At 43.4% G+C, this 13,076-nt stretch overlaps 1 protein-coding gene across 16 annotated transcripts in view; it reads left to right on the top strand.

Annotated features, from left to right (window-relative positions):
* Positions 1–13,076, top strand: part of LOC110522572 (neurexin-3b) — a 628,889-nt gene that overhangs the window by 464,906 nt on the left and 150,907 nt on the right. For all 16 annotated transcript variants that reach the window (XR_016495480.1, XR_016495481.1, XR_016495482.1 and 13 more), the window contains one exon: positions 5,732–5,913. Coding sequence is in view for 12 of the 16 variants with exons in the window: in XM_090233216.1 (XP_090089342.1) it covers positions 5,732–5,913 (182 nt within the window). In the remaining 4 variants the exon portion in view is untranslated. The remainder of the gene's footprint in view (positions 1–5,731; positions 5,914–13,076) is intronic.

Here is a 13,076-nt window from a genome sequence, read left to right as displayed (position 1 = left end):
TCTTCCGAATATACTCTTAAAGACCTAGTAATATTTTACATCAATAGCAGTCAATAATAATTGTCACCTTAATTCAGTCTCATCTGAAAGTTGTAAAATCTTGGTTATCTTCACGAACCCTGGCTAACAAGTTGAATCAGCAATGCAAAATTTGGGTTTAACTATTTATTTACTAAATACCTAACTAATCACACAGAATTACACATACGCATAATTAAATCATAACTTGATTACAAATTACGTCATAAAGGAAAACGTCCCTAGCGGGCGGAGCAGATATGACAGCTGGTAACACAAAAGAAAAGGGGCTGGGTTTGAGTGAAAGAGCGGGAAGACTGAGGAACAAAGGGAGAACCTGTGCTATCGTAAATACAATATCTTATGCATTCTAAATTACCGCCCATTTGGAAAAGGAAAATTGAATAAATATTTACTCTGAGCTCCGCTTCGGTAGGTTGGTGGTAAATGGAAGGCCGTGTTGCCAAACCGAGTCTTTGTAGTAACGTCGTTGTGTGATAGACGGGATACTTTGTCTGTTCTTTCCTTGCCTACGTTTGCAGCTGCTGTTGCTAACTCAACTGCTGGGAGGTATCACTTCTGTAGTGAATAAGAGTTCAAAGTTCATACCATTCGCAAACAAAGCTCACGCTGAGGTTGGCTTAGTTCTGTAGTTGACATGTTAGTCCTTTTAACGCAGAGGCTGCAGACCTCACGTACTTGGAACAGGAGGTGATTTTGTTGTCAAGGCTTTATACAGGAAGGGAGGGGAGGGCGTGTTTGAAAAGTTTTATAGCCCATGTCTCTTCACAGGGGGGGGGGGGGCACTGATTGAGCAGAGCCCTAACCTAATGAAAACCCAAATCTCTCATTTGGAAGCTAAAATTACATTTCATCTCTTCACCAATAGTTATATTCAAACATTTAAATTTAACAACAATTCCATGTGAATCCAATAACTCTGATGTGTAGACTTTCCACTGTAGAGTTTATGTCGTCTCATCATTGATGAGAATGTCTCAGATGACAACCGAACTGACATCATATTCATTAAGTACCACCGCATATGTTCAATTGGTCAGATTACCAGAATATAGTTCATTTCCCCCCACCTTCTGATGTTCCCAGAATCTCTATGTTAACCAAGGGATTTTCAAATTTCACATCAGTAGGGTAGAGAGAGGAAAAAGGGGGAAAGAGGTATTTATGACTGTCATAAACCTATCCCCCAGGCCAACATCATGACACTTCTCTCTCTCTATTGTCGAGAACTATTTTATAATTTAATGTGTTTACTGTTTGTCTATCTTTTTTATGTATTTGTCTACAAGTTAATATATGTTTACAACAAGCAAGTGGAAGATATCAGAATAGGAATACATCAATTGCTATGGAAACGTTGGGATGTGTTTTTCATTGATGTTAAAGGTAATTATGATACAATGATACAATATGGATTACAATTATCGTGTTAATATTAAGGCTATACGCACTACATGTTACACACCTAGATACTCAACCATGCAAATTGGCAAAGTTATTAATTATTTGGACATCACACATTATAGTCTTACTCTTATACAGATGTTGTACACACTTTCACTATATCACATCCAATATCATACACATCAACCTACTCAGATTTGTTACACACATAATATCTTGTCTCAATGTTCTAACATCTGTGGCGTTGGCTCACAGGCAAACAGGCAAGGGAACAAAACAAATGTAGCTACAACCTATTTCTTGAATTCTTTAGAATAATTTCATGTCATGGACGAAGAAACTCAAAAGGTGTGATGATATTAATGAACTAACATTTTGATCTGAATGTGCAAATAGAATGATTCGCAAGGAAACTCCTTTTGAGTATGAAAGCGAACGAAAAAGAGATTTGGCTCATTAATCTATATGAGAGAGAATAGAGTAGACGTGTGATTTATGACCTTATGTCATAATTATAAAGCTTCTGATAATAATAATAACTTTATATTATTTATTATTTATTTTAAGTCAATAAACATGTGTGTGAAGTGTACACTTTTGTTTCACAGTAGATGTGTTTAAGACCACCAAGAAACACTTGATTTAGCCCACCGCATTAGTTATTAAGTGGGGTAGAAAATGAATCTGTTTAAGTCATAAGCAAAGGGCCCAACTTAAAGAGTAGAATTACCCTTTCAATAAGAGGATGGCATGATTGACTGTGACAGCCACCGCCTGGAGAGCAGCTCTCCTTTGGGGTGTAAGGGCTATAAAGAATTTGTTTAATATATTTTTTTTTATCCCCAACCTAGGGAAAATCACCTGTTGTTTGGGTATCGTTATGTTGTATATGCCCTCCTATTGTTGAAATGTTTAGATAAAAAAACATCGTTTCAAACACGCCTGCAGAGACACACACACACACACACACACACATACACACACACACACACACACACACACACACACACACACACACACACACACACACACACACACACACACACACACACACACACATAGTACACACACATATAGTTCATACACGCACACTATAGCTACTTTTTACTCCACGACTGATCTGAATTCAGCTGGCAGGGAGTGAGGGAGGGAGGGAGGGAGGGAGGGAGGGAGGGAAGGAGGGAGGGAGGGAGGGAGGGAGGGAGGGAGGGAGGGAACATTTCAAGTATGACAAAGCAAGGCCAGATCCAGTCTGACCTAGCTGAAGGCTTACAGCTGTCTCACTGTCTAACAGTATGAGCCAGAGCTTCCTGGGCTTTGTGAACTATACCATTTTGAAGAATGCTCATTGTATACAATATGTAGGGCTGAAGATAAATATGTATATTATTATTATTATATGTAGGACTAAAACATCTCACATTAGTGTCCTGTCCACGTCTGTACCATATGCTGCCTCATTCTGCCTATGGACTGTTCTGGCTTGAGCTTACAAAACATCTAATAGTGTCTGATCAAGTCCAATAGGTTCCAGAAGAGTGTGTTTATTACAGGGTCTTAACTCTGTGCCTGAAGGGACAGTTACCTGGTGGCTTCGATCACATCTCTCTCTTTCTCTCTCTATTCTCTCCATCCCTCTATTCTCTCTCTCCTATTCTGTCTCTCTTCCTCTCTTTCTCTCCCTCCTGTCGCTCTCTCTCTCTCTTTCCCTCCTGACTCTCTCTCTCTCTCTCTCTCTCTCTTCCCTCTCGCTCTACATCCGTATGTTCCTGAGTCTCTTGGGTCTTCAGTCTGCAGGACAAACCCGATTGTTTCTGACCACTCAGAGAGACCAGATTGTGTCTGATCAATCAGAGAGACCCGATTGTTTCTGACCACTCAGAGAGACCCAAATGTTTCTGACCACTCAGAGAGACCCGATTGTTTCTGACCACTCAGAGAGACCAGATTGTTTCTGACCACTCAGAGAGACCAGATTGTTTCTGGCCACTCAGACAGACCAGATTGGTTCTGGCCACTCAGAGAGACCAGATTGTTTCTGACCACTCAGACAGATGTTGGAGGTGAAAGCTTGAGAGGTGGATCAGTAATACACTGATGGAGAGATGGGGAGGAAGGCCACATTCTCTATTAAACTAGTAATAGTAACAAGTTAATTGACCCCCCGCAAGTTTTATCTGGCATCGCCTTCAGTCTGCACTGTGGTTCTTGTTACATGCACACACACACACACACACACACACATGCACACACACACACACACACATACACACACACACACACACATACAAACACACAAACACACAAACACACACACACATACACACACACACACACACACACACACACACACACACACATACAAACACACACACACACATACAAACACACACACACACACACACACGCACACACATACACACACACACATACACCCACATACACACACATACAAACACACACACACACACACATACACACACATACAAACACACACACACATACACACACACCCACACACACACACACACATACAAACACACACACACACACACACACACACACACACACACACACACACACACACACACACACACAGCCCGTCAGAGGCCGAGTGGTTGTGAATAGCTCCGTCCAAACAGTAGCTCCAGCCTATTGATCTATCAGGCACTTTGCTAAAGGTCTCTTTGATCTCTTGATGATGTTTACAGTGAGTGAGCTGGCTGAGGATTTCTATAGATCCTGACCGTTTTATAGTGATGTCTTATGCGGGCTGTTTTGTGGGTTTAAATACAATGCACCCTAACTTTGAATTCCTCTCTATATGTCTGTCTGTGTCTATATCTGTCTGTGTGTCTATCTCTGTCTCTGTGTGTCTCTGTCTGTGTCTATCTCTGTCTGTGTCTCTGTCTGCCTATGTCTCTCACTGTGTCTGTGTCTCTTTCTGTGTCTCTTTCTGTGTCTCTGTCTGTCTCTCTCTCTGTCTCTCTCTCTCTCTCTGTCTGTGTCTCTCTCTGTCTGTGTCTATCTCTGTCTGTGTCTATCTCTCTTTGTCTGTGTCTCTCTCTATCTGTCTCTCTCTGTCTATGTCTCACTCTGTCCGTGTCTCTCTCTGTCTGTCTTTCTTGCTGTCTGTCTGTCTGTCTGTCTGTCTGTCTGTCTGTCTGTCTGTCTGTCTGTCTGTCTGTCTGTCTGTCTGTCTGTCTGTCTGTCTGTCTGTCTGTCTGTCTGTCTGTCTGCCTGCCTGCCTGCCTGCCTGCCTGCCTGCCTGCCTGCCTGCCTGCCTGCCTGCCTGCCTGTCTGTCTGTCTGCCTGCCTGCCTGCCTGTGTCTCTCTCTCTCTCTCTAGTAGACAATGTATTTCAGGCTTTCTACCCTTTTTCTCACTCTGCATGTTATATTAAACCAGAGGAAGGTTCTTCGATTTTTTTCCTACTACCGGCCTTTGTTCTTGGTTTGCAGGCTTATGTATAATACATGAGGATTGGGAGACTTATTCGATTGTTGGCCTCTGCGCCTGTTATTCCCAGGCAGGGACTATTTTAAAGAGTTGCTTTAGGTCAGAGAATGCACCCTGGGATCTGTCGTCTCCCACCTCATGTGGTAGACTTTCTGAATAAGATTAGTATTTAGAACATGGAGGACTTGCCTTTACACCATTGACTAAGTGATGTGGGAGGATTTGGTTTTATGGCCTTTATCCCAAACAAGGTGAATCCACTTTGGAGGACAAATGTGAAATGTGACCGCACCATCCCTGGTTTCTGGGTTGGGGTCATTTCTGAATTGAGTTGGAAATTGGTCTTAAATTCCAATTCAATTCTTGAATTTGAATTGATTTTGATCTCTCTCTTTCTCTCTCAGTCTCTCTCTCTCGGTCTCTCTTTCTCTCTCGGTCTCTCGCTCTCTTTCTCTCTCAGTATCTCTCTCTTTCTCTCTCAGTCTCTCTCTCTCTGTCTCTCTTTCTCTCTCAGTATCTCTCTCTTTCTCTCTCAGTCTCTCTCTCGCGGTCTCTCTTTCTCTCTCAGTCTCTCTCTCTCGGTCTCTCTTTCTCTCTCAGTATCTCTCTCTTTCTCTCTCAGTCTCTCTCTCTCGGTCTCTCTTTCTCTCTCGGTCTCTCGCTCTCTTTCTCTCTCAGTATCTCTCTCGCTCCCTTTCAACCCCTCTCTCCCTCTCTCTCTTTCGATGAGGTGATGTTTTTCAACTTGAGCATTGATTTTGCTATCTACATTAGCTGAAATGTACCAATATAGTTTTTCTAAAACATCTCTCTCCCTGTCTCTCTGCAGCTGGTACCACGTATATCTTCGGTAAGGGCGGGGGTCTGATCACGTATACGTGGCCTAACAACGAGAGGCCCAGCACGCGTACCGACCGTCTGGCTGTGGGCTTCAGCACCACCATCAGGGATGGAATCCTGGTTCGCATCGACAGCGCTCCACGACTAGGGGACTACATCATGCTACACATCGTAAGCTATCTTTTAGACTACTACTGTGTGCCCTATAGCTTTTGCAAGTGCCATGCTCTACAAACTGAGCCACATGGGACTAACCCTTCAGTCTACACTGTGCTCCTATCTAACCCTCGGCAGGGAGATGACATCCAGCACTACATTGTTAGTTTTACTACTAAATTGCCAGGTTTTCAGGGGCCTCGGTGTATTTACAGTGACTCCTTACTGTAGTAGTTCAAGAAATTTCCCTTCTCCCTGGTTTTAAACTGGTATTTCAGTTACTGATGCTTCTCCCTGGTTCTAAACTAATATTTCAGTTACTGATGCTTCTCCCTGGTTCTAAACTAATATTTCAGTTACTGATGCTTCTCCCTGGTTCTAAACTAATATTTCAGTTACTGATGCTTCTCCCTGGTTCTAAACTAATATTTCAGTTACTGATGCTTCTCCCTGGTTCTAAACTAATATTTCAGTTACTGATGCTTCTCCCTGGTTCTAAGCTGATAAGTACTTAATTGGCTGACTCCAGGACTAGAGTTAAACTGCTGTGATGTTTCTAAACCGTGACCCACAATGTAAATGGTTGAATCAGATCGTACGTTTCTAACAGAGGCACATCTATAATACATACATAGTACGTCCCTTGTCTTCTACAGTTATCTGTCACACATTTCTCTCACAACGAAGTGAATCTTAATAAATACTTAATAAAAACCATGTCTGTCTGACACGTGTGTGTCACTGTGTCATGGAAACCCTGTGTGAATCAGCTGTGCATCCCAACATCTCATGACGTCCTTATGCTGTTGTTGTTGTTGTTGTTTACTTATTTACATAATAATCAGAAAAGATGGCCATCGACTATAGATTTACCAAACTTCCTTGGAAAGGTGGCAGAGGAATGTGTTGATGTGGTGTGAAAGTAGTGATGTTGAGGAGAGAGGGAGACAGGGATGTAGAGAGGATACTACTGCGCCAACAGATTGAGTGCCTGTCTCTCCTTAAAGACTCCCCTCATCTCTGAAGTGAGCGTGTTGCAACGAGCTGTTGGATGTACACTGCTCCAACCTCGCCATCTGTTCACACAACATGAAGGCCATGCACCAATTTCAGCTGCTTTACAGTCTAGAGGAATGTGTGTCTGAGAGAGAGAAACAGGAGCGAGAGAGCGAGAGAGCGAGAGAGAGAGAGAGAGCGATAGAGAGAGAGAGAGAGAGAGAGAGAGAGAGAGGGGAGAGAGAGAGAGAGGGAGAGAGAGAGAGAAACAGCAGCGAGAGAGCGAGAGAGAGAGAGAGAGAGAGAGAGAGAGAGAGAGAGAGAGAGAGAGAGAGAGAGAAGTCAGGAAAAGAAGAGGAGTGGGGTCAGAGACGAAAATATGGAAAATGCCTCTCCTCAATTCATCTGGTTTGGTAACTGCAGAAACCTCGATAGGAAGGAAATCAAAGCATTTTTTTTAAATCAGAGCTGACTGTCTTTCTCCAGCCAAGCTTCATCTGTTTTAAATTGCCTCCAAGTTGTTAGCAGCAAAGGTTTTCATTCCTGACAGATCACAAAATAATTTATCATAAAATATAATTGTATTTTACAAATTAATGCCACAAATATTCATAGGATGCCCTCCATTTTAACACAGGCTAATAATTTCACTGATAATTCCAATCGGTCTCTCTTGTAGATTTTAAGAGATGTACTGTATATACAGTGGGGAGAACAAGTATTTGATACACTGCCGATTTAGCAAGTTTTCCTACTTACAAAGCATGTAGAGGTCTGTAATTTTAAAATCCATAAAATCACATTGTATAATTTATTTATTTATTATTATTATTTTATTACCCCCTTTTTTATCCCCAATTTCGTGGTATCCAAATGTTTTTAGTAGCTACTATCTTGTCTCATCGCTACAACTCCAGTATGGGCTCGGGAAAGACGAAGGTTGAAAGTCATGCGTCCTCCGATACACAACCCAACCAAGCCGCACTGCTTCTTAACACAGTGCGCATCCAACCCGGAAGCCAGCCACACCAATGTGTCGGAGGAAACACTGTGCACCTGGCAACCTTGGTTAGCGCGTACTGCGCCCGGCCCGCCACAGGAGTCGCTGGTGCGCGATGAGACAAGGACATCCCTACCGGCCAAGCCCTACCTAACCCAGACGACGCTAGGCCAATTGTGCGTCGCCCCACAGACCTCCCGGTCGCGGCCGGATACGACAGAGCCTGGGCGGGAACCCAGAGTCTCTGATGGCACAGCTGGCGCTGCAGTACAGCGCCCTTAACCACTGCGCCACTCGGGAGGCGCATTGTATGATTTTTAAGTAATTAATTTGCATGACATAAGTATTTGATACATCGGAAAAGCAGAACTTAATATTTGGTACAGAAACCTTTGTTTGCACTTACAGAGATCATACGTTTCCTGTAGTTCTTGATCAGGTTTGCACACACTGCAGCAGGGATTTTGGCCCACTCCTCCATACAGACCTTCTCCAGATCCTTCAGGTTTCGGGGCTGTCGCTGGGCAATAATGACTTTCAGCTCCCTCCAATGATGTTATATTGGGTTCAGGTCTGGAGACTGGCTAGGCCACTCCAGGACCTTGAGATGCTTCTTACGGAGCCACTCCTTAGTTGCCCTGGCTGTGTGTTTCGTGTCGTTGTTATGCTGGAAGACTCAGCCACGACCCATCTTCAATGCTCTTACTGAAGGAAGGAGGTGGTTGGCCAAGATCTTGCGATACATGGCCCCATCCATCCTCCACTCAATATGGTGCAGTCGTCCTGTCCCCTTTGCAGAAAAGCATCCCCAAAGAATGATGTTTCCACCTCCATGCTTCACGGTTGGGATGGTGTTCTTGGGGTTGTACTCATCCTTCTTCCTCCAAACACAGCGAGTGGAGTTTAGACCAAAAACTCTATTTTCGTCTCATCAGACCACATGACCTTCTACCATTCCTCCTCTGGATCATCCAGATGGTCATTGGCAAACTTCAGACGGGCCTGGACATGCGCTGGCTTGAGCAGGGGGAGCTTGCGTGTGCTGCAGGATTTTAATCCATGACGGCGTAGTGTATTACTAATGGTTCAGCTCTCTTCAGGTCATTGACCAGGTCCTGCCGTGTAGTTCTGGGCTGATCCCTCACCTTCCTCATGATCATTGATGTCCCACGAAGTGAGATCTTGCATGGAGCCCCAGACCGAGGGTGATTGACCATCATCTTGAACTTCTTCCATTTTCTAATAATTGCGCCAACAGTTGTTGCCTTCTCAGCAAGCTGCTTGCCTATTGTCCTGTAGCCCATCCCAGCCTTGTGCAGGTCTACAATTTTAACCCTGATGTTCTTACACAGCTCTCTGGTCTTGACCATTGTGGAGAGGTTGGATTCTGTTTGATTGAGTGTGTGGACAGGTGTCTTTTATACAGGTAACGAGTTCAAACAGGTGCAGTTACAGGTTTTTTCGATTGCTAAACAACAGTGGACACAACTGGAGTCACATGTGCAAAACTCTAACTACAGTCTGCACTACCACTAGTCACCTGAGCTAAACAGTTCACATCACCTGCAAAACCCATTCCAAGCAACACAACTCTTAACACATGGCTCAAAACACGCTCAGTGCAGCCAAACACTATGCACAACCCTCACTGAGATAACACACACTGTCACTCAGAACACACTGAGTGTAAAAACACTAGCATCAAACACCAATACAGAAAATACAAACTTTTCATCTTTACAGTTTGAACAATTTCAGTGACTTCATACAAAGTAATATTTTCTTCAAAGAAAAGAGTGACATTCTTTCACATGATTTATTACATTTTTTAGAACATAACAATTATTTAAGGTAAATGAAAATTAGCAGTTTGCTTCAATAGTCTGTAGTAATTTACAGAATTACAGTAATGAGAAAAAAAAGGTAGAAACTAAAAGTACATACTGTAATTCGAACAAATAATTGAAGGGCTAATCCTGCCTCTCTCTAGCATCAGGCCACAGGTTTTCTTCAACATCACATCTAATGTTTTCTATTGCCATGCACCTGGGGAAGAACCTTCTGGAGTGCCTTATCCATCCCTGGCAGTCCTCTGGACTCGTGTCCTCACATCCGGCACGCATGGCTTCCAAAAGAGACATTTGGTCATGTGGGTGGTGACCAAACACTTTCCACCTCCAGGCAGAGAAAAACACCTCTATTGGGTTGAGGAAGGGTGAATATGCAGGCAGGTACAAAACCATAGATCTGTGATGTGCTGCGAACCAATCTGTGACAGCTGCAGAGTGGTGAAAAGCAACGTTATCGCAAACTATGACAAAAACTTGGGGGTTTCTTACTGGCTCCCCCTGTTCTGCTGGCACTAGCTGAGCATAGAGCGGTTCTAGGAAAGCTATAAGCCTTTCTGTGTTGTATGGGCCAATGAGTGGTGTGTTGAGAAGCAAACCATCATTGGCCATTGCAGCACACATGGTGATATTTCCCCCCCTTTGGCCTGGAACCTCCACAGTGGCCCTTTGACCTATAATATTCCTTCCTCTGTGCCGTGTTTTGGCAAGGTTAAATCCAGCTTCATCGATAAATACAAATTAATGTGGTCTTTCCAGTGCTTCCACCTCCATTACTCTCTGAAAAACAGTAAGTGCACAGTTTTACTGTAGAAATGCTAGTGTTTTTTTTTTACTGTAAATATTTTGTATAGCTGTGTACGTAACCTCAGACGTCTTACCTTGACATATTGGTATCTTTGCTCTTTTACCCGTTCACTGTTTCTCTCGAACGGTACAATGTATAACTGTTTCATTGTAACTTGGTGTTTCTTTAGGACTCGAGCAATAGTTGTTGTGCTGACAGAATTAACATGTTCAAATATATCATTATCAGCCAGCACTCTATCTTGAATCTCCCGCAGTTTTATTGCATTGTTGACAACAACCATGTCAACAATAGCATTTTCCTGCGCATCTGAAAATATTTTTCCTCTGCCACTGTGGATCTTTGCAGATTGGGTTGCACCCTCAACCCTGCCTCTCTCAATGAGAGACCATGGTTCACGACATGGTCTATAAGTGTAGCCCTTATTTCATCTGAAATAACAGCTCTTTGTCTTCTTTGTCTTCCTCCACGCATCCGCCCTCTCCCTGCCACCCTTCTCCCTCCACGAACCCATCTTCCTTGTTCCATTTCCAAAATGAGTCTTTCTGAGCTCTACCTATATATACTGTAATATGTGTGTGTGTTCACTAACAAGTCTAAAACAAGACACCTGCTTAGCCTTTCAGCTGAAATTGCAATCAGCAGTGTTTGAAAGGCACAAGGCTGAAATCTATTCCGTTTTGAATGTGTGGTTCACAGTTTTGACAGCAGTGTGTTAGCATTTGAACAAAGTGCTGTAAATCCACAGTGTTGTGCAGGTTGTGGTTAAAGTCATGGGATAAGTGTGTAGAGTTTTGAAAACTGTGTTCAAGCAATGAAAAACGAACTAGAGTTTGGTCCACATGAACTGCTGCTGTGCAGACTGTAGTTAGAGTTTTGCACATGTGACTCCAGGTGTGTCCACTGTCGTTTAGCAATCAAAAAAAAACTGTAATACAGGTAATGAGTGGAGAACAGGAGGGCTTCTTAAAGAAAACCTAAAATAGTTGTTTTCCCCACTGTATTTACATCCTATAATGGTTGAATGGAAATGTCAGCAAATTGTTGTAGAATAGAATTGGTTCTCAATGACTTACGTAAAGGTTAGATAAGAATGACCTTAGCTCATTGATAGCCCAAGACCTCCAAACACAGTGCCTTCAATAAAGCCATTATCCATCCATGATCCATTATAGATAATTATTCAAAATGGCAGCTGCTGCTCAATCAAATAGAAAAGGGTACAAGTATTACAGTGTCTGTGCTTGTCTCTGTGTGTGCGCGAGTGCACGTGTGTGTGTGTGTGCATGTGCACATGCGTGTCCGTATGTGTGTGCGTGCATGTGCGTGTGCGCTTGTGTGTGTGCGTGTGTGTGCGTGTGCGGTTGTGTGTGTGCGTGCTTGTGCGTGTGTGTGTGTGCGTGTGTGTGCGTGTGCGCTCGTGTGTGTACGTGTGTGCTCGTGTGTGTACGTGTGTGTGCATGTGTGTGTGTGTGTGTGTGTGTGTGTGTGTGCGTGTGCGCGTGTGTGTGTGTGTGTGTGCATGTGTGTGCGTGTGTGTGCGTGTGTGCGTGTGTGCGTGTGTGTGTGTGTGTGCGTGTGTGTGTGTGCGCGCAGTGACCAGACTAAAGTCTAACCAAAGGTCTTCCCCAATTATCCAGCCCCTCAGGGATCCTTTAGCCTTTAGGACAGTAAGCTGATGTTGTTGTAGGATCAGCCGCGGTGCAACAGCACACAGTAGGACTTGAAGATTAACTAGCTACCATGGCATCGAGACATGGTCGAGACATGGTCGAGACATGGCCGAGACATGGTCGAGACATGGTCGAGACATGGTCGAGACATGGTCGAGACATGGCCGAGACATGGTCGAGACATGGTCGAGACATGGTCGAGACATGGCCGACAGGGCCGAGACATGGCCGACAGGGCCGAGACATGGTCGAGACATGGCCGAGACATGGTCGAGACATGGTCGAGACATGGTCGAGACATGGCCGACAGGGCTCTGTGGGACTGCTCTTTGGAGCTGATAGGTTTATAATGAGAACGAAGAATGGAATTGGAAAAGGTACAGAGAACAGGCGTTATCTGGTTTTTAAGTCATTGGAGTCACGCAAACTATTAATTACGTTGTATTTCTGTAATCCTCTAATCTTTAAAGCATCTGTTTGTATTATGCCTTGATATTATACAAAAGCTGTTGGTACCATAGAAATAGGAAATAAATATCCCGTTGTGGTCGTTCTAGTCATTCTATTTCTATGTTTCTGTACAAGTAACATCTGATGTAATGGTATATTTTTTTATTATTATTATTATTTTTTGCTTGATGATTTGGGTAGCAGTAATGACAGGTTCTTATAAAGAGAGTAAAGATTCAAAGGCCTAATTTTAATCACTCTCTCTCTCCGACTCTCGCTCACTCTTTCTCTCTCCATCTCTCTCTCTCACTCTCTGTCTCTGAACAGCTAGCTCAAGGCTTGTTTTGGTCGAGCTGAAATTATCACATTGTTTCTTATCCAGTTTGTCTAATAATCTAATAAAA

The sequence above is a fragment of the Oncorhynchus mykiss genome, chromosome 4 (assembly GCF_057628025.1).
Source record: "Oncorhynchus mykiss isolate SJ-2025 chromosome 4, ASM5762802v1, whole genome shotgun sequence".
Classification (NCBI taxonomy): Eukaryota; Metazoa; Chordata; class Actinopteri; order Salmoniformes; family Salmonidae; genus Oncorhynchus; species Oncorhynchus mykiss.
This window is presented reverse-complemented; position numbering and strand designations above follow the sequence as displayed.